At 50.3% G+C, this 25,360-nt stretch overlaps 2 protein-coding genes across 2 annotated transcripts; both read left to right on the top strand.

The window, feature by feature from the left end:
• Nucleotides 1–4,243: 4,243 nt before the first annotated feature.
• CD4 (CD4 molecule) lies at nt 4,244–9,964 on the top strand. The gene is made up of 9 exons (XM_076328810.1): nt 4,244–4,304; nt 6,046–6,201; nt 6,287–6,430; nt 6,671–6,946; nt 7,383–7,745; nt 7,865–8,107; nt 8,198–8,316; nt 8,556–8,623; nt 9,905–9,964. The coding sequence occupies exons 1-9, from the start codon at nt 4,244–4,246 to the stop codon at nt 9,918–9,920; spliced, it is 1,446 nt and encodes a 481-aa protein (XP_076184925.1). The 3' UTR covers nt 9,921–9,964.
• Nucleotides 9,965–18,694: 8,730 nt separating this feature from the next.
• On the top strand, nt 18,695–25,143 carry GPR162 (G protein-coupled receptor 162). The gene is made up of 5 exons (XM_076347195.1): nt 18,695–18,761; nt 20,577–22,363; nt 23,179–23,368; nt 23,947–24,098; nt 24,265–25,143. The coding sequence occupies exons 2-5, from the start codon at nt 21,524–21,526 to the stop codon at nt 24,790–24,792; spliced, it is 1,710 nt and encodes a 569-aa protein (XP_076203310.1). The 5' UTR covers nt 18,695–18,761; nt 20,577–21,523; the 3' UTR covers nt 24,793–25,143.
• Nucleotides 25,144–25,360: the final 217 nt, after the last annotated feature.

Below are 25,360 nucleotides of genomic sequence, written 5' to 3'. Positions count from 1 at the left end.
GCCTCGTCCTGACAGTGGGACCTCTCTCTGGGGGGATCGGCAGCTTTCACCTGCCTGGCCCCGCGGACCCTGCTCCAGCACCTCCTTCTCGCAGCAGCTCCAAAGGGTGGCAGCTGGTCTCAGATGAATGGCCAGAGGCGCTCAAGGGAAAATCGAGGCAGGGTCGGCCAGTCTTGGGGGGACAGCGGGGCCCGTGAAATGACCTTCACTGCTATCATCTCTTTGCTCTCTGCTGGCTATTTTTGTGCATTTGGTCTCTTACCCTGCCTGCTGCCCACATACATTTGCTTTAACGTTAATAAGTAATTTCAAAGAAACCGCTAGTCAGTAAAAGAGTCAGATCAGCTTTGCTTTAGATGTTTAAACTGAGAAAAAGAGAGGTGATCCTCTGTAACCCAGAGCCCCAAAGCCAAGCCCAACTGATGTGTAGGGACAAGAGGCAGCTGCGTCCCTCAACTCTCGCCTGGCAGCCACTGCAAGGGGAAATGCAGTGCAGCAGCAGAGGCTGAGGTGTGGAGCCCTTGTGTGGATAGATGGCTGGGAGGCCCCCCCCCCCGCCCCCGGCAGAGCAAGCTGCTGCCAGATCAAAAGTACAGCCACAAGCAAGAGCGAGAGAAGAAAACAAGAAAACCACACTGCATGAAAGAGGAACAAGAATGCACCGAGAGAGGAAGATGGCCTACTCTGCATCAGGAGTGGTTTCTGAATTTTTTGGTTTTGTTTTTTTTTAATTTCAGTTTCCTCCTGTGTCACGACGGTGTCAGCCCGGGGGAGAGCTCTCTGCAGCCATCGCCCACTGGGGCTCAGTGCTGGAGGGAGCGAGGAGCTGCCGGCCCCTCTCCCAAGCAGATGTTCTCCAGGCCAGACTTGGTCCTGCAGGCATCATTCCCCAGAGCAAGACCGCTCGCTACCTCAGCTCTCCTTTTCCTATCCCTCAGAGAGGCAGGGATTATTAAAATAAGTCAAAAAGGAAATTAAACCAGTTTAATAAGAGGGGGAAGTTAAAATGAAATGGAAATCAATGTTCACTTGGGAGAGAGCCCTGCTCCTCCATCGCTAGACATGCTAATAAATCAAGTACGCCTGGACTGTTTCTGGCACAGAGGCCAACTGGCATGAGATGATCTGGGCTATTAAACTCACTTAACCTCCAGAATGAACTGGCTACATGCCAGCCACCTAATGGGAGTGGTCCCTGACCCATGCTAACACCCAAATGCATCCCCGGAGTTGCTCAGGAGAGCGAGAGTTGTCCTGGGCCAAAAATGTGTCAGGAAATGTTCTAGCAATTTAACAGGACTGATAAGTGTGTTCCAGTGCCTGGGGACATTCCCTGACACCACTTAATTTATGAGTACCACCATAAGATACAGCCGGGCTGCCTGTAAGGAGGCTGCGGGTCTGCTACAGGCATCCGCTAATGGGAGCGGCTTGTTCAGTTAACATAGCAGAGCCTTGCTCACCGAGATCTGTAAACTCCAGAGTAGCATTGCCTGTGATCTGGCCTGGAGGGATAGAGAAGGAGATAGAAAGACAGGGGAAAAATAGGAAGTGGCATGCATGAGAAGTAGAAATAAACAGGGAGAGAGAGAAAGTGTATGAAAGAAATGCTAGCTGAAGGCAACCCATTTTCGCCACTGACTTGTAACATGTAGGTGGTAAACATTGTATTGTAGAGATCTGCCATAGAAATACAAGGATTAATGTGAATGAAGTAGGAATGCAGAATGTGTGAAACCACAAGAAGAAACAGAAAAACAAAGATGCATCAATTTGCATCTACCAAGCTACACAAGGTCAGCAGTTCACTGGTCCCACAGTGTTCTGGTTGTGTGGTTTTGCTCAATAACCAGGTAGCAAGAAGGCGAGGAACCGAGTGAAGCCATAAGATGACAGGAAAATAGAGATTCCCAGCCAAAACAAAATGATGGTGTGTGACTCAGCGATTTCATTAATTTTTACCTGTTCCATTACCTTCAGGTTTTATATAAAGTTTAATGACTTAAAATATTTGAAACCCAGCACTGACCCCGTTAATTTGTAGGTATCACTTTAGACTGGGGGCTGACTTTTCCTGCTGGTCTCACTGGGACAGGGGATGTGAGTGTTCACAGCGGGGATGAGGTTTCTCTTGTCATCTCAGGAATGGATCTTACTCAGGGCCCTAGGCCAGTTCTCAGTTATAGATGGTTCTTCGGAGTGAGATGCATGCAGATGCTTTGTTGTTGCCCCTTTCTTTATTCTGTAGCGTAGCCCAGCAAACTGCTTGATCACTGCTGCTGCATCTTGTTAGAAGTGATCTCTAATCACATGCACTGGCTCCTTTGTTTTACTATTTTCGCACAAAACAGCTCATGCAAATATTCCCTGGGGCTGGGATGGGTTTTTTGCTTTGCATGAGGCAAGCCACAAATCTTCTCTGACTGTGCCTTTGCCATCTATTTCTCATCTGATGATGCACATGGCTGCTGCCTTGCTTTCGCACCTGTATTTTTCATATGAGCATGTGTGTCTATCTGTCCAGCTGTCAGATTGTTGGTCACGCTGACCTGATCTCCATGTAAATGTAGTGCTGATGTTTTCATCTACTCTTTGATAATTTAATGTGCTCTGATCATTTAAATTAATTTCAATATTAAATTATCCTCTAATAGAATATATTATACTTAATATTGCACATAATACATATAAATATTGTATAAAAATATTCTTGCTTTTCTTTTGAGTTCAATCCCATTATGACTCCAGCCTTCAGTCTATCATGCTCTTGGCATGGGGAATGCCTGCTTTCGGAGAAGTGAGGTCACCTCATTGTTTTTGCTTGCTGCCCAGACCTGTTAACCTGCTTGGCTTCCTTTTTGTGATATATGCCTTGGTTTAGGGATGAAGAGCTTGGTAGTCTCCTTGCACCAGCAGCCATGGTCCCCTTCACCTTGTCAGCCCACGCAGCTGCAGCTGATACCAGCACTTGGTCTCTGCTACAGTCAGATACTTCATCTAATTTGATAACTCACCTTAACACGATAGTTAGCTCCCAGTTCCCATTTAAGGTTTTGTTACCATCGATGCAACTTCTTCTTTTGGACCTCATTCCTCCCTTCTCCCCAGACTTTTTCTTGAATAGTCCTAAGAATTCAAGCAAGTCTTTCCAACAACATCAGACTTGGTGGTTATTGAGATTTTTAAGGCAAGAAATAAGTAGACAAAAAACAAACTAAAGAAAAATATTAATAACAGCCTAAATACAAGCTTAATCATAGAATCACAAAATCACACAGAAATATATAGATGGCAAGGGACCTCTGGAGGTCTCCAGTCCAACCTCCTGCTCACAGCTGGGTTGACTCTAAAACTACAACATGTTGCTCAGGGCCTTGTCCAGGGAACTTCTGAACATCTCCAAGGGTGGTGATTGCCTGGCATCTCCTGGCATCTATTCCAGTGCTGAACCACCTTCAGCGAGAAAAAATTTTTCCTTATATCTAGTCAACGGTTCCTTACTGCAACCTATGGCTGCTGCCTCCTGTTCCTCCCCTGTGCACATCTGAGAAGAATGTGGCTCCTTCTTCTAGGTAATAGCCTTAAGATAACGGGAGACTGAAATTAGATCCCACCTTGGCTCTCTTCTCCCTACCAAACCCAGCTTTCTGTCTCTCCCTGTATATCATGTACAACCCCCTCACCATCCCAGTAGCCCTCCATTGAACTCTGTCCAGTTTGTTGGCCTCCATCTTGTACTGGGGGCCCAAAACTGGATCCTGTATCCTAGATGAGACCTCAGGTGTGCCAGATAGAGGGAAATAATTACTTCCCTCAGCCTGTTGGCTGTGCTCTTGCTAATGCAGCCCTGTATGGGTTTAGCCTTAATTGCTGCAAGAGTGATGATAACCCACCTTAGAGAAGTAAAAAAGCACAGATCTCTTGGCAATATAAACACCTGCAGTCCAATGAATGCTAGAAACCTAGGGATGAGTAAAATAAAATGTTTAATACCAAACTCTAGGGGGAACACTGCAGCTGGATTCTTTGCTGAAACACAGGGCTCTGGTGACTTTGCCAATGAGTTTCCACGTTGCTGCACTGAAGGATGGTGGGTGCTGACTGGGAACATGGGCCACATCCACCGAGGTCTGAAAATCAACCATTATTAACAGAGCATTTGGGTCTTCCAGGATAGCATCCCTTGGCAACGACAGCATTTCCAGCCTTGCAGTGCACAGCAGGGAGGAGCATTCCCGCAGCAATGGAGTCATGTGGCATGGTGGTGAGCAGCATGCTTTCCGTCTTCTTGGTTCTGCATCTGGGTGAGTCCTTGGCTCAGCGAACCCTCCCAGTTCTTAGTCTTTCCACAAGCCTCACAACATTTGGGTGTTTTTAGACTCCTCCTGATTTGCCATATAATGTACTTCACATGGTTTAGAGCAGGCTCATTCCAGTCATGAAGCTGTGACAGCTGCCTTCTTACCTTGTCTGGCCCACCCCTGCACTGCCCAACAGCTCTCTGTGGGGCCATGCAGTGGAGATGAGGACAGAGGGGCTAGAAGCTGAGAGGCTCCCTACATCCATGTCCTGTTATTTCAGAGGCGGCATGGACAGCTCAAGCTTTGGGACTCAGGTTGATCCCAGCCTGCCTGCTGAGCCTGCCAGCCAAAACCAGGGTGTCTGGAGCATCACCAGGCTTGGGGAGCTGCCCTGTAGAGATGCAGGAGTGGGGTTCCTGTGGGAGCCAGGGTCTACACCAAGCGCAGAGTGGAAAACACTGCCCTCCACACTGCCTCCAGCTGCCTGGGCAAAAACATGTGTTTCTGGTCACAGATTTGCCCTTACAAATGTGATGCTACCGGCTTGCTCAGTTTGACTGCTAATGTTACAAGGTTTGGTGGACTTTTTAGTGCTTATTTTCCAAGAAAGGAAGGTGACTGAATAAGGCCAAGCCTGTGTTTCTCAGATACTCAGCTTTGACTCCTCTGGTTGCAGAGGAAAGATTGGAGATCTTTTATGCACCCTAGAACCAAAAGATACCAACTCTTATTAATAACATTTATAATTTCACAGTTTAAGACAAAATCATCATTTTCTGTTGTCCAATGGGCAATTATTGAAAATCTGTATTGGCAATGTTGCAGATTACCTATGCTCTTGGAGGAATACGTAACTTGTGGAAAACCCTCCATTAAACTCATGTAAACTTTTTATTTTACACTTCTGTGGCTCTCTAGTACTAGGGTCACCTGGGGGATCTGCAGGTTAGGCAGGTCTGAGAGCTTACCAGCAGTGAGGCTGAGGCAGGAGACCACAACCCCCTTATTCCCAATTGTAGCTCTGGCAACTTCATCTCCTTCTTATGGTCTCCTGCAGGAATCCTCTTTACAGTGAAGAAAGGGAAGTCATTCTTCCAAGAAACCACTCCTAATGTTTCTTCAGCGTTATGCATCCTACTTCTTTTACTGTCACATAGCCCTCATCCCAAGAACAGGAACCTGACGTTAGGCCAGCCTTCTTTCTTTCTTTTTTACTTTATCCTTTCATTTTCCTGGGCTTTCAGTCTTGCTCCATGCAAAAATTGGAAGAAGGGGTGAGCAAATTTGCCAGTGCTGCCTCAAGTCTTGACTGGGAAGTGAAGGAGAGCTGGCTTATGCTGTCCTGCGTTTGCTACCAGTAGGACAACTAATTCTTGTCCAATGGAAAAAGGTTGTTTCAGTAAAACTGTTAACATCTCAAAATTGTGAATGATGGTGAATCCACCACAACCACTGGTATTTTCCCTATTTCTGAATGTATGTGAAACAGAATAGCCATTAGCCAGGTGAAGTGCCCAAAGTGGAGGAGAGGGAAGCCATGGAGCTGAAAAGAAAAGGGATTGATTGATTGATTGATTGATTGATGAGACAAAGGAATGAAAAATTCAGAAATTGAGGATAATCTTCCCAGTGCCTGGGAAAGGGAGGAGAAATATCTGCATCTTTCTGGAGGGATGGGAAGTATTCACTGAGCCACCCTTCAGAAAGTGAATGTATGCCTTTTTTGATGGGTATTGACTTTCAGGTCTGATCCCCATTATGGCTCAACAAAATGAACTACAGATTGGGGTCGCAGGACAGGCGGTGATCCTGAACTGCCGAGGCATACCTAATGACACTGATGTGACCTGGAAGTACCATAAGCTTGTTATAAGGTCGTTTTCAGCTATGTCTTTGAAAGGTAAGGCTTCCAATTCATCACCCCTTCTCTCCAGTATATGGCTGAGAAACCTCTTCCCTCCTAACCAAGCTTATTTTTTCAAAAGGCAAAGCTGCCATGACCGATCGATCTGAAATCAACCCCAACAGTAAATACCTGAAGCTGTTTGACTTAAGGCTCTCTGATGCTGGCATCTACACCTGTGAATATGGCTCTCACACAGTCAGTATCTCACTGCATGTCTTTGAATGTGAGTGATTAGAGGGCTTTTATCCATGAGGAGGTGAGGGGGGAGGAGACTGTAGAGCTTGGAGAGACATCTCTGCTGGGATTCTTTATGCAGCTGCCATTTCTTCTGGCCTGGGCTATCATAGTTCATTTCTCCTCCATCTCCAGGGCACAAAGCCTCTGTACTCTCTTTGCTGTGACACTTGCCCCTCTCTCGCAGGAAGAGGAGTTGACTTACTGGCTGCGCTTTTTCTTTTTACAGTGACAATCTCCTCAGATGGGCTCTTCCTGCCAAATGAAGTCCCCGAGCTGACTTTAATGCAGAACTCATCCCATCATCAACCCAATCTCATCATCACATTGTTTAACAGTAAGAATAACATAGTAAGACCGAAATTCTTACAAAACAAGACCCATCAAAAATACATACTGAAGTTAAAGCAACTGGAGGCTGCGGACAGCGGGACCTGGATGTGTCATGTCCATTCAGACTCTCCATTGATTAATCAAAACATCTCCTTTGATGTGAAGGTATTAGGTATGCGACAACAAAAATGCAATTCACGCACAGGCTTGGGAACCAGTGCTCCCTCCAGCTCATGAGCTGAGCTTTTACTTTCCAGCATCCCAAGCAATGGGATTGGCTTCCCAGGGCTTCCAACACTGCAGCTTGGGGATTGCTCTGCTGCCTGAGCTCTGTTCCACACCTGCTCCCATTTTCCTCTCCAGGATTGGTGAGGAGAGGATCCTCCTCTTCTTGCGGTCTGTTCTCATCAGCTCTGGTGAGCTTGGGAGCTTCGGCTCTTTAAACCTATTCTCAGACACAGTTTATACTTCCTGGGGTATCTTGTGGCTTTTCTCCAAGTCCTCTTTCAACTGAGCACAGCATGCATCTCTCCAGATCAAGGGTGGACATGGGGAAGTGTAGCCATAGCTTTCCCTGCTTCTGTATTCTTTGTCTCTTCTGAATTCAGGTTTTCAGAATCCAGATTTTGAAAGAAAGTATGCAACTGTTGATAGCACTGTCGTCTTGTCATGGCATCTGAACTTCCAGAAGATAAAATGGAAAGAAGGTTTCACAGGACAACTGAATTGGAAACAACACGAAAGTGCAGTCGCTCATGAGTTACTTGATTTCAACGTCACAGCAGGAGGAAAGCAGCATGAGACCAAAAAAAGTAGCCACTTTCAGTTTGAGATACCTGGAAGCAAACCTAAAAGTACCATAGAAGTGAAACTCCCCAAAGTCCATTTCAACCACTCTGGGCAGTACCAGTGCCAGCTGGCGTACAACAGAAGATACGTGCAGAGCAAGATAGAGCTGGTGGTGATGAAAGGTGAGAGAAAGAGAAGTGGGTCAAGAGATGAGGAGCTGCAGAAACCTGGAAGCCACAAGAGTATGGGTGGACCCATCTTCCCATCCTCTCACTCACATGTCCTTTTCTTACCTTTACAGTCTCAGCCAACCCTGCTGGGCCACTCCCCAGAGGGGCCAAGATGACCCTGATCTGCCAGGTCTCTAGTCCACTCCCATCCAATGCCCACTTGTGCTGGGAACGTGTGAATGGGACTCAGATGGACAACAAGAAGTCAAAGCAGCGTGAAGTAAAGGTGGAGGTGAACGTCAGTGCTGCAGGGCTGTGGAACTGTCACCTCATAGAAGACAATGAAAGGAAGATCAGCCTTAATTATGTCGTGGGTATGGAAATTAGCATCACGTCCCTGCCTCCACCCAAAAGCCTTAAAATTCTCTTTGTTTCTGTGTCTGAATACTTTTCTCCTTCCACAGAGGAAGCTCCTGTTTGGATTAGCTATGTGGTAATTGGAGCAAGTATTGGAGGCAGTGTATTGGTGTTTGGCCTTGCGTGCCTGTGCATCATCAGTGGTATAAACTGGCAGCGGAGAAGGGTGAGTGCCCTGGTCCCTGTGAAAGGTGAAGAGATGACAGCATCCCCAAACCATAGGAGGAGTCTGATTTTCTGTCTGGGTGTAGGGCAGAATAGATAAAGGGTCAATCCTTAGACTCAAAGCAAATGGTTAGAGATGGACAGCCTGCAGATGTCAGGCAGTACTTTACTACCACTTCAGAGGAAAGCATTTGAAGCATAAAAATATCCAATCGTTATTTATCCCTTCTCTCTTGGCAGCAACGAGCAAAAAGGATGGCACGAGCAAGACAATACTTGCTAGAAAACAAGACGTGTCAGTGTCAACAGTAAGTGGCAATGAGGGCACCCAGAATGGGCAAAGATTGGCTTCAAGACAGGGGAGCTGGATGGTCAAGTGGGGAGAAATGGAGCTTGAGCTTGCTTGGTGCTACAGTACAGCTGAATTTCAGCATTTTCAGCTCTTACTCATGTTAAGTCATGCTTAAGAGTTGTAAGCTACGTTTAATGAATTTTTTGTTATGCCCCAAACCCATGGTAGCACTATGCTGAGAAACTTTTGAGCAGAGAGGTTTCACTTGAATTACCTTGATATTGAGAGATGTTAGCCAAACCCAAGCAGGAGCCCCAGAGTCCTTTGATAGGTTCCACAGTGGATCTGGGACCTGAATATCGAGGTTGTGGAGGTGGAAGGCACACAACCAAGCTCAAGGATGAAACCCAAATTTTAAAAATCCATGATGTCCATAATGTAATTCCAGTTCTGCTAGCACAGTGCTGGACTGCAATCTGTGAAAATTGCCAATAACCTCCTGGGAGCAAGGAAAGAGAAGAGAAAAATCACAGAACACTGTGAACGATGCCCTCTCCCAAAGGCCTTGGGTGATATGAAATACACCATCATGTCCTGGCCCTTTTCATGGGAGCAAGGATTTCTCAGCAGAAAAGCTGCCCTTCTCCAGGTCTTTAAGCTTATATCGTATCAGGCATCAGAAGCAGCTGTGGAGAAACACTGACAGCTATTCTGTCACTGGAAGTGGAGAGCTAAGGACGGTATAAATGATTGCATGAACAAGTTCAATGAATGTATAGGTACAGAACTGGACTTCTGCTTAATTTTCACTGGTGACAGTGGCAAACTGCGATAGTTTCACCTATTTTTTTTCATTGTCACTGAGAATTCAGTGAGAATGTTTTATTGGCAAATACTACTCCATAGCTGGGATGTATATGTGGTGAAGAGTTGGTTAGCATAACGTGCCAAAGAATTCACCTCATTTTCACCTACTTTTTATCAAGGTTAAAAATAATCCCCATAAGGAGAGGACAAAGCCCTTACAGCTACATCAAAAACTAGATAAATCTGTCCAATACAAGTGCTGATACAGTTATTCTTTAACTCTCTTTGCCAAGTAAGCAGCTCAGTGTAACTGAAACCTAAACCACAGCCATGTGGATGCACAAGTAACCATTTGCATCCTCAGCTACAGAGGCGGGCAGTCATTCTCTACACTACGCAAAAAAGTGGGGGGTTGGCTGACTTCGAGGTATCCGAGTGAAGCCTTTCACCTCTACAGTACTGGTACTCACATAATACTTTTCTCTTGCAGCCGGCTGAATAAGTAGTATTGCAGCACTGGAGTCAGAAGGACTGATGAAGTCTCTGCCTGTACCTAAACACCTGCCAGCTCATAGTGCTCTGTGAATCCATCTCCCTTTCTCCTGTTTTGATGTAATTCTTTATTCCTTCATCATTCCCCCACTCTAATGCCATGGAGGGATGTTGTCTGGCTAGGAGCCAATGGACAAGACAAGAAACCCTTAAGGGTTATAATTGATCTATAATTGATCTATAGTTCTATAATGAAAGACACTGAATAGAAGAGATACATATACATATATATATATATATGCTTGTATTTTGCTCATGCACTTAATTTGACCTTCTTGTGGAACCAATTTTATGCGCTTCTTTTATCCGCCTGAGCTACAATAAATTACTTCGGGGTTGAGGGGGTTTTTTTGCAAGCTGGACTAAATTTTTTCTGAGGCACTCTTGCCTGGTTCAAATTCACATTTCTCCCTTTCCTGCTAGGATGTGGAATCCTGATTCTCACTATCTCCCACCTCCCTGGCTGCCACGAGCTTTCCTTAATGCACCAGCCCTCTGCTCTCCGTGAAACCTGTCCCTCCTCATTTGCCTTTCCTGGGCAGTCTGAGCCCCAGTAACAGTAACCCCCAGACCCATCCCTCAGCCTGTAGTCTTCACCTCTCCCACAACAAACCAACACACAAGTGAAAACACGACGAGCAGTGGGATAATTCAGGACTAATTTTGTTGGGAAGGCAGTTCAGGACACCAATAGCTTCTGGAAATCAGAGCCTGAAGAAGTTGTGAATGTTGATCTAGAAGCTAAGTTTGGGAAGGGGGTGACAAAGTCATTTCCTAGGAGAACAAACCAGCCTTGGACTGAGCAAGCCCACAGAGCGCAAAGAACAGATGCTTCTGAGAAAGCCACGGAAAATGGTTCTCACCAAAATGACTCTTTGTTGGCTCAAGGAGATGGGAAGAGGGAGTGAAAAGCCCAGGAAATTTAGGATGGAAGTAAAAGCGTGTTGCAGAGATGCCAGAACGTCCTGAAAGAAAAACACTGTTAAAATATGTACACAGAAGCCTTGTGTTTATAGAAGTTATTCTACTGTCTGCTAGCGGCGGGTCAAAAAGGCCTTGAGGTCCTACAGCTGTCGCTGGCTGTGGTCCGGGTTTGTTCATCTGCGCTGTGCTTGCTGGGGAGAGGCAGAAAGGGGCACTGGACTGTGGGAAGGGCTCCCCGTGGTGGAGACACCCCCCCCCCCCAGGAAGCCCGGTGTTGGCGGAGGGGGTTTCTCTGTAGCAGTCGCGCCAGCATCATGCCGTTACTGACAGAGAAAAGACAGGTGGCAACAACGGCAGAGACAACACCTGTGAGCCACGGGAAATCTTCCCCCCCACAACCCCATCTCTCCCCTGGAGTGGGCACGCAGCACCAGGCAGCTGTGGCAGCAGGTGTGGGCCACCACCAGTGTCATGCCTGCTCCTCCACCATCATCCTCACACAGACAGGAGTGACGAAGGCCCGCGCTAATGCCGTTTTTCTTCCCATAGCTTGTGCTTGTGCACACAAAACCACATTAATTTTGGAAAAGCCTTGGTCCATATCCTGGTGCATGTAGTCGCTCCTCCTGCTCCTGTCCTGTCCCTGAACTGCCAGTGTAAATTGGGAGCTGGTTGAGGCCCATCAGTCTGCTAAACAAGGCATCATCAGGGCTTAAGGAGAGGTCAGTTTTGGGAGCTGTATGAGGGAAAATGAGTGTAGGGTCATTGGTGGTCAATATAATGATGATGACAAAGTGCTTGGCATAGTCCCCTCAACCAAAACCAACCCCTGCTCCTGCAGTCCAGACCCTTTTCCTTAAATAATTGCTCAACTACCCAAGTCTGCTCCTCTTTCCACTCACACGGGTGTCTGGAGCAGAGGGATTATCCTGTACTACCTGATCCCCCAGTGGGACAAAGCAGCACGCTGGGTGATCCATCATGAGGTCCTCCGGCACTGCAGCCATCTCCAGCAGTTCAGATGCTCACCTGAGACTCTGGCAACTGAACCAACCACCTCTGTACCTAAAAACACAAGCCTTGACTTTTTCAGCGAGAGGATCAGCCTGACAAAAAAAGACTAAGCTAATAGGGCCTACCTGGCCTCCAACACAGGGTCCATCAAAAATGGCATGTCTGGGATGAAATGCATGGGTAGCAGAGAATGCCTGCACTGGTGGCTCAGAGAGCACTGAGGTGCCCATGCTGCCTGACAGCACTGCCCGTAGCTGTTGAAGCCAGGAGGCAGCACACCTGCCCCAGCACAGCCCTGATCTCACGCTAGCAGGCGGCAGTGCAGTCTCCAAGCCAGGCTGGTCCTCTCATGGGGCGAGGAGTGGCCCCGTGTGGACACGCGACCCTTAGCTCAGCAACCCCAGTGCTGTGTTCTGCTCACTTCCAATGGCTGGAAGAAGCAAGCTGAGTCCCTGCAATTGACCGAAGGCTGCTTCCCCACTCACAGCTGGGACCGACCTTCAAAGCGTGGTTGGGCTCACACCCCCACCATCGATGCAGAAGGTCCCTCCACTTGTTTCCAGGTGGCCTGGCTGGTGTTACAATGGACATGATGGTGCCACTGGGATGCCTGTAAGTGCACAGCTGCGCCCACAGATGCACAGCTTCCAGTTTTCCCATCTGGATGGGCGTAACAAGAATGATAAGCCTTCCTCAACACTGCACATTTCCTCAGTAGGTCTCCTGATCTCAGCAGTCATGACCCTGCCCTACTCTACTTCAAACTCACCTGCAAGCACAAACCACTCTAGGCTCCGATCTCATAAATCTCTTTTTTTGGCAGCTCTCCTGTCTGTATCTTTTCACATGACGACCTTCTTTGTTCCCTAGATGCACAGGCTGCCCTGATTCAGAGAAAAGTCATCCACAGAGCGAGTCCCAGATGGGCTTTGCTTTCCATCTGAGTGCAATACTGAAAGCTTCAGTGTGGGCTTCAAGGCAGGACGGAAGTGGAGGTTCAGACCGGATAAGAACAAGCTTGCACAAAACATAGGTGTCGATATAGATGTACCTGATGAGTCCCCAGCTAGAGTGGATTGCAGTAACATCTTGCCCAGGCCTGGGCTGCAGTAATACAACAGCACGCTCCCTTTCTGACACAACACACTGTCTTCACAGCCTGTGTAGCAGGTAACACTGTGGCAACAGCGCTCCTATGCGGCACTGAAGACAGAGATGAGAAGCCAGGTGTCCCCATCAGATCACTTTTGTGTGGTCCCTTCCTTGTGGCATCCCAGGACTTTACAGGCTGTGTTGCATGTATCCTGGTCCTCCTTCTCAGGACACGTTGAGGACTTCTCCCTTTGCTAGGTGTGACAAGGGTGTATCAACACTATGCAATGGAATAATGCCTCTGCACGATGCAAACCACAATGACGTACAACTCTACAAAGCAGCAAACACAATGGCAGACATATTTTATGATGTGGTGACAGCTCATCAGAGTAGCCCTGAGATGATGGCAGGACTCAGAAAGGCGTACTTGGCAATACTTACAAAATGACAATGGCAACCAGAGCTCTGTGCAGTGATGTGGAAACATCATGGAAAGCAAGAATTTAGAAAAAACTGAGAAGTGCTGGTTTTTCCTCACGTGTTGGTCTTTCTGGTACTGCTGTTCCCCACGTTTCTGGGCTGCAGAAGGGAAAAAGCACATCCTTCAGTCCTTTGGACCCACCTCCAATGCATGGTCCCCTGCCAGGACCCACAGACCTGCTTGCTCCAGTGGAGGAAGGGGCTTGGGTGCAGCTGAGGCTATACAGCCCTGTCCAGTTCTGCTGAACCAGAAACATGTGGGCTGAAATAACCCCAGCCCATAGCCCTACCTCCCCAAGCCCCTCCTGCTTCCTGGTTTATTTCTGCCCTTTGAGTGCAACGCAAGGCGGTGATTTGGTGGATGCTGTCAGCCCGGATCTGCCAAGGCAGTCCATGTGACTCATGCTCCCCGCAGGCTCTGCAGCGAAGCACTCACATCCCTCAGCCTTCAGAGCCAAATGACCCTGTGTGTTTCTTTGCATGTTCCCAAGGTCTAGAAGGGATGAAGCTGTGCACTTCAGCCTCTTCTAATTTCTTTTTATCTCAGGGGGAAAAAAAAGAACAGTTTTCAGTGTCCATTTGAGTGGATCATCAGCCTGATGCAGCTGCAGAGAGAGAGTAGCTTCCATCCGCCCTTCTCGGAGGTGAGGGTAGAGTAGGACTACCAGATCCTTGCAGATGCTCAGCTCTGGACTGGTTCCTTTCTGAGCATATTCCCAAGTGTGTGTTTACTAGGAGGGACCCTAGGGTTCATTAGTGTGCTCACATCCGAGCAACACCTCCAAACCACGGCGGGCTGCCTTTGCCTCATGTGTGTCAGCATCCTTCCCCAGCATCCCCCTTGAAGAAGTCTTTGGCTCCCCTCCTGTTCATTTTCTATCCAGCTTGGCTGAGCCTTAGAGGTGCTTCCAGATTTGGAGAATTAGAGAATAGCAGAATAAGAGGTGGTGGCAGAGACTGCCTCGCTGGCAAGGAATCAAAAGGGAAGAGAGGAGAAACCCCAGCTCCTCAATGCTTCGGCACCAGCTGGCTGGTGTCAAACTGCCTGTTTCAGGCTCCCGTGCTGGGAAGTCCCTCCTCTGAGCTTATCTGTGTGCTGTGTGGAGGTGAGGTCCTGGAGATGAACAGCAGTGACAGTGAGGCTGGCTCTGTGAGGACCATGGCTCCGGAGGGGCCACCACACCAGCTGGAATGACGAGGGGAGCGAGAGAGCTTCCCTGGCACAGGGCAGCTGCATCCAGCATGTCAGCGGCGCTCCTGAAATCCCAGTAAAGATTGTTCTGGTCTTGCAAAACCTCAGACATAGCTAGACAAGCTAGGGGAACGGGTGGTAAGATGAAAATTGCAATTCTGTGTTACAAATCCAAAGAAAAGAAATCATTTCAGCTCTTTCCAGATATTGTAGGTTCCCAGATTAATGATTCAAGAGCTCCTAATTATCCTTTCTGTGTATGAGAACAAACAAGTAAGTGTTCAGTAATTTTGGAAAGTGGCATAATTAAGTTCTGAAATGACATTTTTACATCCTTTACAGACTGGAACTCACTGCGTTGAGATATCAGTGAGGCCACAAGGGCAGGAGGGACAAAAAAGGGATCAGTAACATACAGAAGAGAAGAACATGCAAAGCATTGTATCGGGCGGGTGGGGGAGTGGGGGAAGCAGGAGGATATATACACCTCTGCCAAATGGCATGCAGCTTCATAACAACCATGTATTTGACAAGCCTACCCTGGTACTTCCTTTTCTCAAGGAAAATATCATATACAAATATTTACGTATGTGACAGAGGAAAAAAAATCTTTTAGAAGGTGCCCAGCTGCGTAAGGAAAAACATTCAGCTGTAAACAAGCATTCACAAGTTCAAATCCTAGTTTTTACATTGCAAGCCCTTAATATTTCTGCATAGCTCATAACCAGCATTAGTCGTCTGTCCCCTGATGTGAGTTATTATCACTTGCCCATTTTGCAGATGAATTATCTGAGAAATCTCACTAAATCTTTCCGTATGGTGCTAGAAATAGAATCTAAGGTTTGGATATGACAAATCTACATTGCAGTCATAGTCTTTTCTGAATGAATATGCTAACATATCTGCTTGGCTGGATTCTTGTTAGCCATTAACCACACCTTGCTCAAAGAGCCAGGAAGGATGCCAGGAAACATGCTTGCAAGCACACCAGCAGAGCCTCACAAGAGGCTGTGTAAGCCATGTTGGGGGTCTGAGGATGGATTTAATTGCATCCATGATCTGTGAGAAACATGTGTGAAACCTCCCATGGTCACTATCAAAGTCCTGAGCAAGAGCTGCAAACCATCAAAGCCCCGTGAAGTCAATTTGGCTATTCTGTTAATGCTTTTGCTTTTATGATTCCGGTGTTTGTTTCTTGGTTAATGAGCTCTGTTCCTTTAAGAATCCAGGGCACCTCTGGGAAGAGCATTCCCCTGGACCTGCAGAGCTGCTGTCCAGAAATAACTAATCTTTATGCAATGAACTTTTCCAGAAAACATTTCTTACCCTGACATTGTAACAGTGGTGTTTCTTTGGGGCTGGATGCCTTAGGATATTCTAGTGAGCTACTGAGCCTTTGGACAGCAGATCACCGGCCGGAATCCAGCCTGGCTCTGTAGGAATTAAAAATCGCTCCCAGCTCTGTGAGTCCTTCTAGGAGATGAGTCTGGGAGGGGTCTCACTTCTAGCCTGGACTTCCTAGATACACAGGAAACCCCAGACCCTCAAGAAACCCTGCACTGTGGGGCTTCAGGATTTCCAGATCTGAGCATTGGTGCTCCTTTGCATGTGCACTGTCAATATACAGCACATACGCAGTTGCGACCCACTGCTTATCAAAACCAGTGAAACCAGGTGTCTGGAAATCCTAGGCAAATAAAAAGAGTCTTTGAAATCCATTTAGATGAGATGGATGGATGGACAAGCATCTGCTTGGGAGTATGACAGCCCTAGGGTAAATGCTCTTCTCCTTCCCACAGAGTTCATTCCGCTTCACAGTAAATCTTCAATTTTGTGCTTTCATTCAAACTAAGAACCCAGCCACATTTGCAAACACAAGAAGCCTCCTCAAGATAGGAGGACCTGTGCCCATCCAGCTCTGCTCACCAGTCTCTGTCAGGTGTAGCCCAAGCCACGAAGAGATGCTGGGCTGCGGGATGTCCCTACCTGAGCGGAGCTGAGGCAGGCAGCGCAGAAAGTGCCGGAAGCTTGGTTTGCTGTTTCCCTGGGATAACAAGAGGATTTATTCACCCACGCAGGCAGGCTAACAACTCACACTAAGGAGACTCAGCTTCTGAATCAGAAGAGGATGGCAATGTGGAAGTTATCACATTAAGTAATTCATACAAATGACACAACTGGAGCTGCACAAATGTTTGCATTTGTGGATATAGACCTTCTCACTTCAAGGCACAAACCTCCCGCAAATGATAGGAGTTGAAAAGAAATGATTGGGGGGGGGGGCATAATTGTCCCTTCTCACGTCTCTGGCAACTGCCATTGCTGGACTGACCACTGAGACGAACCACCTCAGGGCTGTTCCACCCTGGCAGTTCCCGCATGCCAAAGAATAGCCAGAGCACAGTAGCATCGTCGCCACCCACCTTCCTCAAAAATATCTCTTATCACCTACCTGACACAAAGCCGGATCTATTCTAGTGGTTCCTGATTCTACTCACTGTCTCTAAAACAGGTCCCAGTCACAATGGCCAGTGCGATGCAAACAGGTCTTGTCTCAGAGACGATCTCTTTTATACCTCTGGAACTGCCTTCACTGCTGCCCCTGGGCCTGAGAACCAGCAGTACCTCCAGCTTTCTTACTCAGGAGTCTCTCCTTCTGATGACCATACAAACCTCAGATGAAATTCCTTGGTATCCAAGGCACTTGGGATCACCTCAGACAATACTTAGAATGATGTATGAAATCTGCCCTCTCAGAGGGGGTGATAAAGCTGAGCAGAACCTGGATCCGTAGGGTCAGGTCCATTTTAGCAAACAGGGTGATGCAGCAGGAGCAGATCTGTAGAGGAAAACAGCTGATGATGAGGACTTGGTGGCCACGCTGCAAATGTCTGGGGGCTTACCCCAGCCCAAAACAAAGCTGAATTCTCGTAGTCCTCAGAGCACATTTGGGGCAGATCTTGCAGGTCCTTTCACCCATGTTGTTCATGTTCTCCTGATCCAAACTGAGGTGTTAATGCAGCTGCACCCTAACTGTCCAGAAACATGGACTCCCATCCCACCCCAGTTCTGATGGAGGAAAGGAGCATAGAGATTTTGGTAGACATCTGTTCCTAAAAGGCACAAAGACAAGGAAGGTGTTGGTGCCTTCACTTCAGTAGCAAGACAGTAACAGGAAAATGAGATGTCCATTGTCCTGTGAAGACTTTCTAGCCAGGATTGCCCTCACTGAGATGACACAGCTGGAGGGGGAGCTTTACCCCTCTGACATGACCAACCCATTCCTCTGAGCACTACTCCCGCTCTACCTCCTTCCTTCTCTTCCCCTTTCCGTTTGTGGGACCACGCTGCTGGCTGGCGATGGAAGAGGCCATCACAGCAGCTGAGCAACCTGAGTCAGCTCTGCTACCACGGCTCACCCTGGGCAGCAGGTGTCCCGGGCACCCCGCTCGCCAAACATCCCTTGCAGGCCTTAGCACTAGCTCTTTGCCTTTCCCCTCATGTCAGCATCCATCCTCCCGACATCTCTTACGGCCTGGGTGCCTCCTCGTAACCCTCTTTCTTTGGGAATGGGAGCCCGGCACCTTCTTTTCCTGCAGCTTGTATTCCTGGGGGCGGCCGGGCTTGCCCCGTGGGGCAGGAGGGATGCATGCGCGAGGGAGCCGGCCGGGGCCCGGCAGCAGCAGCCCCTGTGGCTGGGCCCTGGCCAAGACCAGCCCCGGGAGCCGCGCGTGCCCCGGCACAGCCGGGCGCAGCCCGCCCCGTCACCCCGCGCCCGCCGGGACCGCCGCCGCGGGCGACCGGGCGCCGGGAGGGGCCGGGGCCGGGGCGGCGGCTCCCGCGCCCGGCCGGCCGGCCCGCCCCCTGGCTGCTCGGCCCGGCGGTGCTCCCGCCGCCGTCTCCCGCCGCCGCTCCCCGCCCCTCGCCCCTCGCCGTCGCCCCGCCTGGCGGATGGCCGGAGCGCGGGGCCGGGGCGGTTGCCTGCGGCGTCCGCTGCGGCGGCCGGGGCCGGGGGCCGGCACAGCCGGGCAGAGGCGCGCACAGCCGCGCGGGGCGCCCGTCGCCATGGCAGCGCTTGCTCCGGCGAGAGGTAAGATGGGTCCCTCCGGCCCCCGCCGCCGCCGCCGCCGCCGCGATCGGCCCCCGCCGCCGCCGGCCCCCGCTCCGCTCCGCTGCGCTCCGCTCCGCCGCGCGCAGGGCGGCGCCGCCGCCGCCGGCGGGCACGACCGCGCCCCGGGGGCCTCCGCGGCCCCGGCCCCCGCCCAGCCCAGCCCAGCCCAGCCCCGGCCGGCCGCACCGCTTCGCTCCGCCGACCCCCGGGCGAGGCTCGGGGCGACCCGGCCCCGACCCCCGCCGCCCCTCCGGCCGCCGCGGCAGCCGCGGCCGTGCCCGGGCTGCCGGGCGGGGGGCAAACGCAGGGGGCGGCGGGGGCAGCACCGCACCTCGGCCCCGGGCCGGCCGGCTGCATCCCCCGGCACCCCGGTTTTCTCCACTCTTCTTTGCAATTATTCTGGGTCATCTTCCCCTCAGACCCCCCCACCCTTGCCTTCCCCTGAGTCACCAGCCCCAGGAGTCTCTCCTCTCCCCACTGGTGGGATGGGCGGTGGGATGAAGCTGGGGGCTTTGGCCGGGGAGCAGGGCCAGGTGAGGATGGGTTTCCCCGACCTGGCCATCCTGCATCAGCTCCGGGGCTCCCCCATCTCCAGGAGCGGGAGGACCGCAGCTCGGAGCAGAATTGGGCCCCTAAGCCAGCAGAGGCGGGAGGGTTCCTGCCTCATCGAGGGAACAGCGTGGGCCACCAGAACAAGCCGGGTGGGAAGGGCGACAGAAGGAGATGCTGCAAAGAAATTTGTTCCCCTGGGATTATCAGGGCCAGCTAGCTTTGTAACTGTCTCCAGAGGCCACAGGCCTAACTGCAAGATTGATGGCACTGGGGGAAAAAAGATTAACCAGGGCAGAACTGGGGCATCACCAATCCAGTCATGGCAAACTGCTCCAAGCAGGGAGGAAAGGAGGAGAAGCCTCAGGTGGTTACAGAGAGGGTGAGAAAATACGGAGAAGCGGAAGGAAGGGGAGGGGTGGGAACTGAGCCACTAGCTCAGACTGGGGTGTGCACTGATCCATCCACAGAAAGTTTAAGTTTACATCTGCTCCGGTCAAGGCACAGAGCAGGCATACACCTCCCTGGAATATACTGCTTGGGCATCCCCTATAGATGAAGACAGGAGAGGGCGTCTGAGCTGGTAGGACCAGGGGTCACTGGCAAAGGTGAGCAGTCTCAGGACTAGGTTAGCAGTCTCATTCGCTGGGTTTGTAACCATGCAGTGTCTGGAGACCAGAGCTGCTCTAGCAGAAACGCGCTAGGTGGCTGAGGCATGTGGCCGAAAGACTTGTGCTTCAAGGATGGCAGGGTATTGCTGGAGTGGTGGCATGCACCTGTGGATGGGACGGGGTGGGAGCGGCAGGTTACAATCCAGAGCACTGGCAGAGAAAAGCTGAGGTCCAAAGACTGGTGGAGGTGTGGGAGCTGTACGGCAGGAGCGGGGTGTCGGAGCGGGTGCGTGGGGCGGGCAGGACACGAATGGCAGGGAGCAATGCGAATCAGGCTTTCTATTACAGAAATGGCATTAGTAATGCTAGTAATGATTTGGGTGGGGAGCCTCAGACTGGAAGGGCAGGGAGCACAGGGTGTCTCAGCAGCACTGGAAGGAGTTGCTGGGGGCCAGAGTCCGGCCTGAGGTATGTAAGGACTGGTGCAAATCTGGCTCTTCTGTTCTCTGAAAGACACAGGGAGTGCTCTGCACAGCCTAAATCATGACCAGGTGTTTGTGTGGGCAAGGAGAGAGAGAGATCTGGGGAGATAGAATGATCTTAAATTACTTTTTCTCTTTTCTCTCTTCTACAGTGAACCTCGTGCCCTGAATCTCCAAGGGAACCTTTGAAAAGGATCTTCCCCTCTCCGCCATCTCCTTATTGTTTGCCAGCTCTGCCCTGCGCTGTGCAGGGAAGCTTGAAAGAGCAGGCTGAGCCCTGGAAGACAGCAAAAAGGACAATGTAGTGAGGGTGCTGTGAGGTCTTGGATAGGGAACCCTCTGAATCTTGTTCTTCACCCTTCACTCTCCGCTGATGGTTCTCTGACAGCCTTGGCAGGAACCTCTACCTGGCCACGAGTGTGGCATTTGGTGAGAGGGGGATTACACACGGTGTATGCACCACCCGCACCATTTCTGCGGGACCTTTGTCCTGCCTCCCGTCTTCTCTGAAACTCTCGGCTAGCTCCTCATTCACTAGGACACTGGGCAGCAGGCACCTGCTACTACCAAACTGTTTGGAGTCCCCAGCAGTCCCTGTTTGCATGTGGCCTTCACCAGTCCCAGCAGAAGGTGGTCCCTGAGACAGAAGGTGCCTGGTGGGCACATGAAGTAAGGAGAGCTTTTTCTTTGGGGGAAGAGTGGAGGGGGATGAAATAGATGGGGAGGAAAAAAAAAAATGAGCCCAAGAGAGTGAGGGAAGAAGCACTGGCAAGCGTTCATGAGAAACAGAGAGAAAGAAGGTGGAAGAAAGAAAAAGAAAGAGAACAAGGGAAAAAACAGGTGAAAAAGTTAGAACAAGGGAAAGAAATATAAGCGAACAGAAGGGAAAGGGAGGACTGAAAGTGAGACAGAGTTGACAGCTGTTCTGCCTAGCATCTGGTGGCAATGCCTTGAGGAACCCCTCCAGCGTGCATACACCTCGCATCGCAGCAGCAGCAGCAGATGAGGAGGGACGTGGCTCCCCCAGTGCGGAGTCCCACTCACCCTCTTACAAAATACCAGCAGCAGGGACAAGGTGCAGCCTAGCAGGGGTGGCAGCATGGGGGACTCTGAATCAGAGTCTACTTTGCACAACAACTCACTGTGGTGGCTGGCATGTGGGATGTTAGCCCTGTTGGCCAACTCTTGGATTATCCTCAGCATCACGGCCAAACAACAGAAACACAAGCCCCTGGAGCTGCTGCTATGCTTCCTTGCTGGGACCCACATCCTTATGGCAGCAGTACCCCTCACCACCTATGCTGTGGTGCAGCTGCGGCGTGAGTCCTCCGACTACGACTGGAACGAAAGCATCTGCAAGGTCTTTGTCTCCACATACTACACCCTGGCGCTGGCCACCTGCTTCACAGTGGCCTCCCTCTCCTACCACCGGATGTGGATGGTGAGATGGCCAGTCAACTACCGATTGAGCAATGCCAAGAAGCAGGCTCTGCACGCAGTCATGGGTATCTGGATGGTATCATTCATCCTCTCCACCCTGCCCTCCATCGGCTGGCACAACAATGGCGAGCGCTACTATGCCCGTGGCTGCCAGTTCATTGTCAGCAAGATAGGGCTGGGCTTCGGTGTCTGCTTTAGCCTCCTGCTGCTCGGAGGAATCGTCATGGGCTTGGTGTGCGTGGGTATCACTTTCTACCAGACCCTGTGGGCACACAGAAGACGCCGGCGGTGCCGCCACCAGAGGGCAGAGGAAGCGTCATCCTGCTCTTCATCAGCACACACCACTTTCAATGTGCCAGCCATTGTGGTGGAGGATGTACGAGGCAAAAGGAGGTCTTCACTGGATGGCTCCGAGTCAGCCAAGACCTCCTTGCAGATGACCAACCTCATCAGCGCTATTGTCTTCCTGTATGACACACTCACTGGGGTGCCTATCTTGGTAAGCAGTGAGTTCTTCCTTTCCCCTCAGAGTCTGCAGTTAAACTAGATTTCCGCTTCTCTCAAGTTTTAGAGAAGAAACTCTGTCTTCTGTCCACCAGCCACAGAGTTGCCACATATGAATCTGTGCTATTCTGAGGGCCAGTTTTAAAAAGATTGCAGTAATTCTCCCATCCTTCCACAGCAGCATTTTCTTAAGACAAGTCTAAACCTGGGAAATACACACCACACAGCTAAAACCACTGGGAAAGTTTTAAGTGGCTAAGAGGAGAGGAAATTATTATGCAAACTTACAGGGGGATCTACCTCTGTAAAAACAATGAGATTTCTATTTCTCCAGTTTGCTTCTGGAGAACTGATACACCAGCTTTAAAAGCTGTTGCAGACGGTTTTCTTTTTCCTTCTGCTTGTATGGTCATAGTCAGCATTCAGGTTTTGGCTGGCTGGTTGATTCTCTGCAAAACTGGAGAGCTGGGGAAGATCTCAAAGGGAACCATTAAGAGAACAGAGGCTTAGTCACAGCTTTAGTGGCCGTGTCCTTTTTTAGCACCTATTTAGCTCCAGCTCATAATGAGCATGGGAAAGAAGGGATGCTAACACCAGGTCTCATGTTAGAGATATGACAGCTCGGAATATGGTCCAGCAAACCTGGGGTAACACCCCAGGAACAGTTTTTCAAAGGGGCACAGGGTAATTACTTGACAAATCCTTTACAGACAGATTACATTCTAATACAGAATTGACTCCCGTTATCTTTCTCCCTTGATCCCCACTTCTGTCTTCTTTCTCGGCGTTTTTCTCTCTCTTACCTCAAAGGTTGTGAGCTTTTTTAGCCTGCGCTATGATACGGCCCCCACCTGGATGGTCCTGGCTGTGCTCTGGTGCTCCATGGTGCAGACCCTACTGCTCCCCTCCTTCATCTGGTCCTGTGAGCGCTACCGAGCAGATCTCCGCACTGTGTGGGAGCAGTGTGTGGCTATCATGTCTGAGGAAGATGGAGATGATGGTAAGCTCCTCACCACCCCACAGTCACCTTTCTTCACTAACCCCCTCCCCAAAAGACTACAAAGGAAAGAGGGGTCTGCCTTGGGAAGAGGACCTGACGGCACTAGGAGTGGTGTTGTAGGTGACTAGGTGGGATGCATGTTATAGCTTGGAGTCAGCAACCATGAGAAAATTTATTCTGGAGAAGGCTCTGCCATTCACTTGCTGCCTTAGGACTCACTAGCACCCAGGAAAAATTAGCGCAACATCCTTCACAGTAGATGCAAGAGTAGAGATGATGTGTACAGCTGCCAAACCACAACGAAAGTGACACGCTGGGCCTCAGCCCAACTCGCTGATCCAAAGGTCCAAGTTCTGGCAGTGAGCGATTCAAAAACAAGACAGAAGAAACAGGGCAGTCTCTGGGTGCTTTAGTGCTGCTGCAAGCAGAAGGACAAGGTCCTTGTTCAGAGGTGAGCCCTGAGGGCTGCAAGTAGGGTGGCAGAAGTCAGACAAGCTTTAGGATCGCATCCAGGTGCCCTGACAACACTCCTTTTCTGGCTGAAAAGTGTTGACTACGGTTCTCCTCTTTGCCAACAGATGGGGTGTGTGATGATTATGGCGATGGCAGGATCTGCAAAGTGAGATTTGATGCGAATGGTGCTGCAGCTGTGAAACGGGATTCCCGGGACATCAAGCTGCTACCCATGCACCACATGTTGTTGCCCCAGGACAAGGTGCACTACCTGCAGGTGAGCCGAGATCTAGCAGGGGCAGCCCCACAACCCACTTCCTTCTCTGTCAGTCTCCCACGCCTTTGTGTCCTCTTGACTCTCTTCTCTGAGAAAGCCTCAGCTACTCCCCTCCTGTTCTGTCTCTTCAAGTCTTTCATCACCTGCCGCCTTCTCTCTTTTCCAGGTCCCTATCTCCCGGAGAATGTCACATGATGAGACTAACATCTTCTCCGCCCACCGCTCCACTCCATCCTTCCTACACAAGTGGTCTTCATCTGATGACATCCGCATTTCCACCCCCCGCAAGCCTGGAGGCCCCAGCTTCTTGCCTCCTCAGCTGCATGACTACCAGCACCGCCGGCGGCCCCCAGAAGATGAGCTGACGACCCTACGGCAGTTTTTGGAGGGGGGGCTGATGCCCCGGGGCTCCAGCTCCAGCGCCTGCTTCTTCCGAGATGAGATCACCACGTTCATCGACGAGACGCCGCAACCCACCCCAGCCTGCAGCCCACGGCACTCCCGTCTCCCGCTTGCATCACGCCGTGATCGCCGCCTCTCCCTTGGCAGCAGAGAGGAGGAGAACGCCGACCGGCCACGGCGCTGCTCCTTGGCTGGCAATGAAGCCTGGCATCTGCAGGACGGAGAGCAGGCGCCGCGTGAAAGGACCCTTGAGGCCTGCGAGGCACAGACCTTCCAGGATCCCAAACTATGAGAGACAGCATCAAAAACATTCAGTGCCATCATGATTTTTAAATAAAACTTCAAGTGTTCCCTTTGTCTCGGGACCCGACCACTAATTTGCATTCTCATCTTTCTCGCCAGCAGGCAGGAAACACGGCACCCCACGCTGGTGGGGGAAAAAGAAGTGGGACAGACCCGCAGAAGGGAGCGCGACAGACCAACGGACAGCCTGTGCCTGCTCTCAGGTTACAAACACACCCACCGCTGCCACCGCCACTTGGCACCCTCGCCAGTCCTGTCCCTTTGTGAACTCCACCCTCGCATCCGCTCTGCCCTAAGAGACAAGGCAGGCGCAGAATGGTATTAAAATTCTATATTTGGAGTGTCAATCGTGTGTCTGTTTTTAAAATAATATATTAGTAATAATTTTGTTTCCATAGAAACAAAATGACAGGCCCAATGTTTAATGAAGCTTCACAGGCTTCTGGAAGCGAAATGCAGAATGTGCGAGGCTCCTTTCCTCCCTCTCCATCCCTTTCTTGTCAGTGCATCTGGAAGGCAGCAGATGCTTAGCAGCCCAGGGAAGGGAACAAAGCCCG

This window comes from Aptenodytes patagonicus, chromosome 1, assembly GCF_965638725.1.
Source record: "Aptenodytes patagonicus chromosome 1, bAptPat1.pri.cur, whole genome shotgun sequence".
NCBI classification, from domain to species: Eukaryota; Metazoa; Chordata; class Aves; order Sphenisciformes; family Spheniscidae; genus Aptenodytes; species Aptenodytes patagonicus.
The sequence above is the reverse complement of the archived record's forward strand: the minus strand, read 5'-3'. Positions and strand labels throughout refer to the sequence as shown.

What these genes read in the sequence shown, in the direction of transcription:
- GPR162 (XM_076347195.1), top strand. Translation starts at nt 21,524, where the DNA reads ATGGGGGACTCTGAATCAGAGTCTACTTTGCACAACAACTCACTGTGG. An exon ending in TCACTGGGGTGCCTATCTTG is followed by an intron (nt 22,364 to 23,178) that starts GTAAGCAGTGAG and finishes CTTACCTCAAAG; the next exon opens with GTTGTGAGCTTTTTTAGCCT. An exon ending in TGAGGAAGATGGAGATGATG is followed by an intron (nt 23,369 to 23,946) that starts GTAAGCTCCTCA and finishes CTTTGCCAACAG; the next exon opens with ATGGGGTGTGTGATGATTAT.
- CD4 (XM_076328810.1), top strand. Translation starts at nt 4,244, where the DNA reads ATGGAGTCATGTGGCATGGTGGTGAGCAGCATGCTTTCCGTCTTCTTG. An exon ending in CTTCTTGGTTCTGCATCTGG is followed by an intron (nt 4,305 to 6,045) that starts GTGAGTCCTTGG and finishes ATTGACTTTCAG; the next exon opens with GTCTGATCCCCATTATGGCT. An exon ending in TAAACTGGCAGCGGAGAAGG is followed by an intron (nt 8,317 to 8,555) that starts GTGAGTGCCCTG and finishes CTCTCTTGGCAG; the next exon opens with CAACGAGCAAAAAGGATGGC.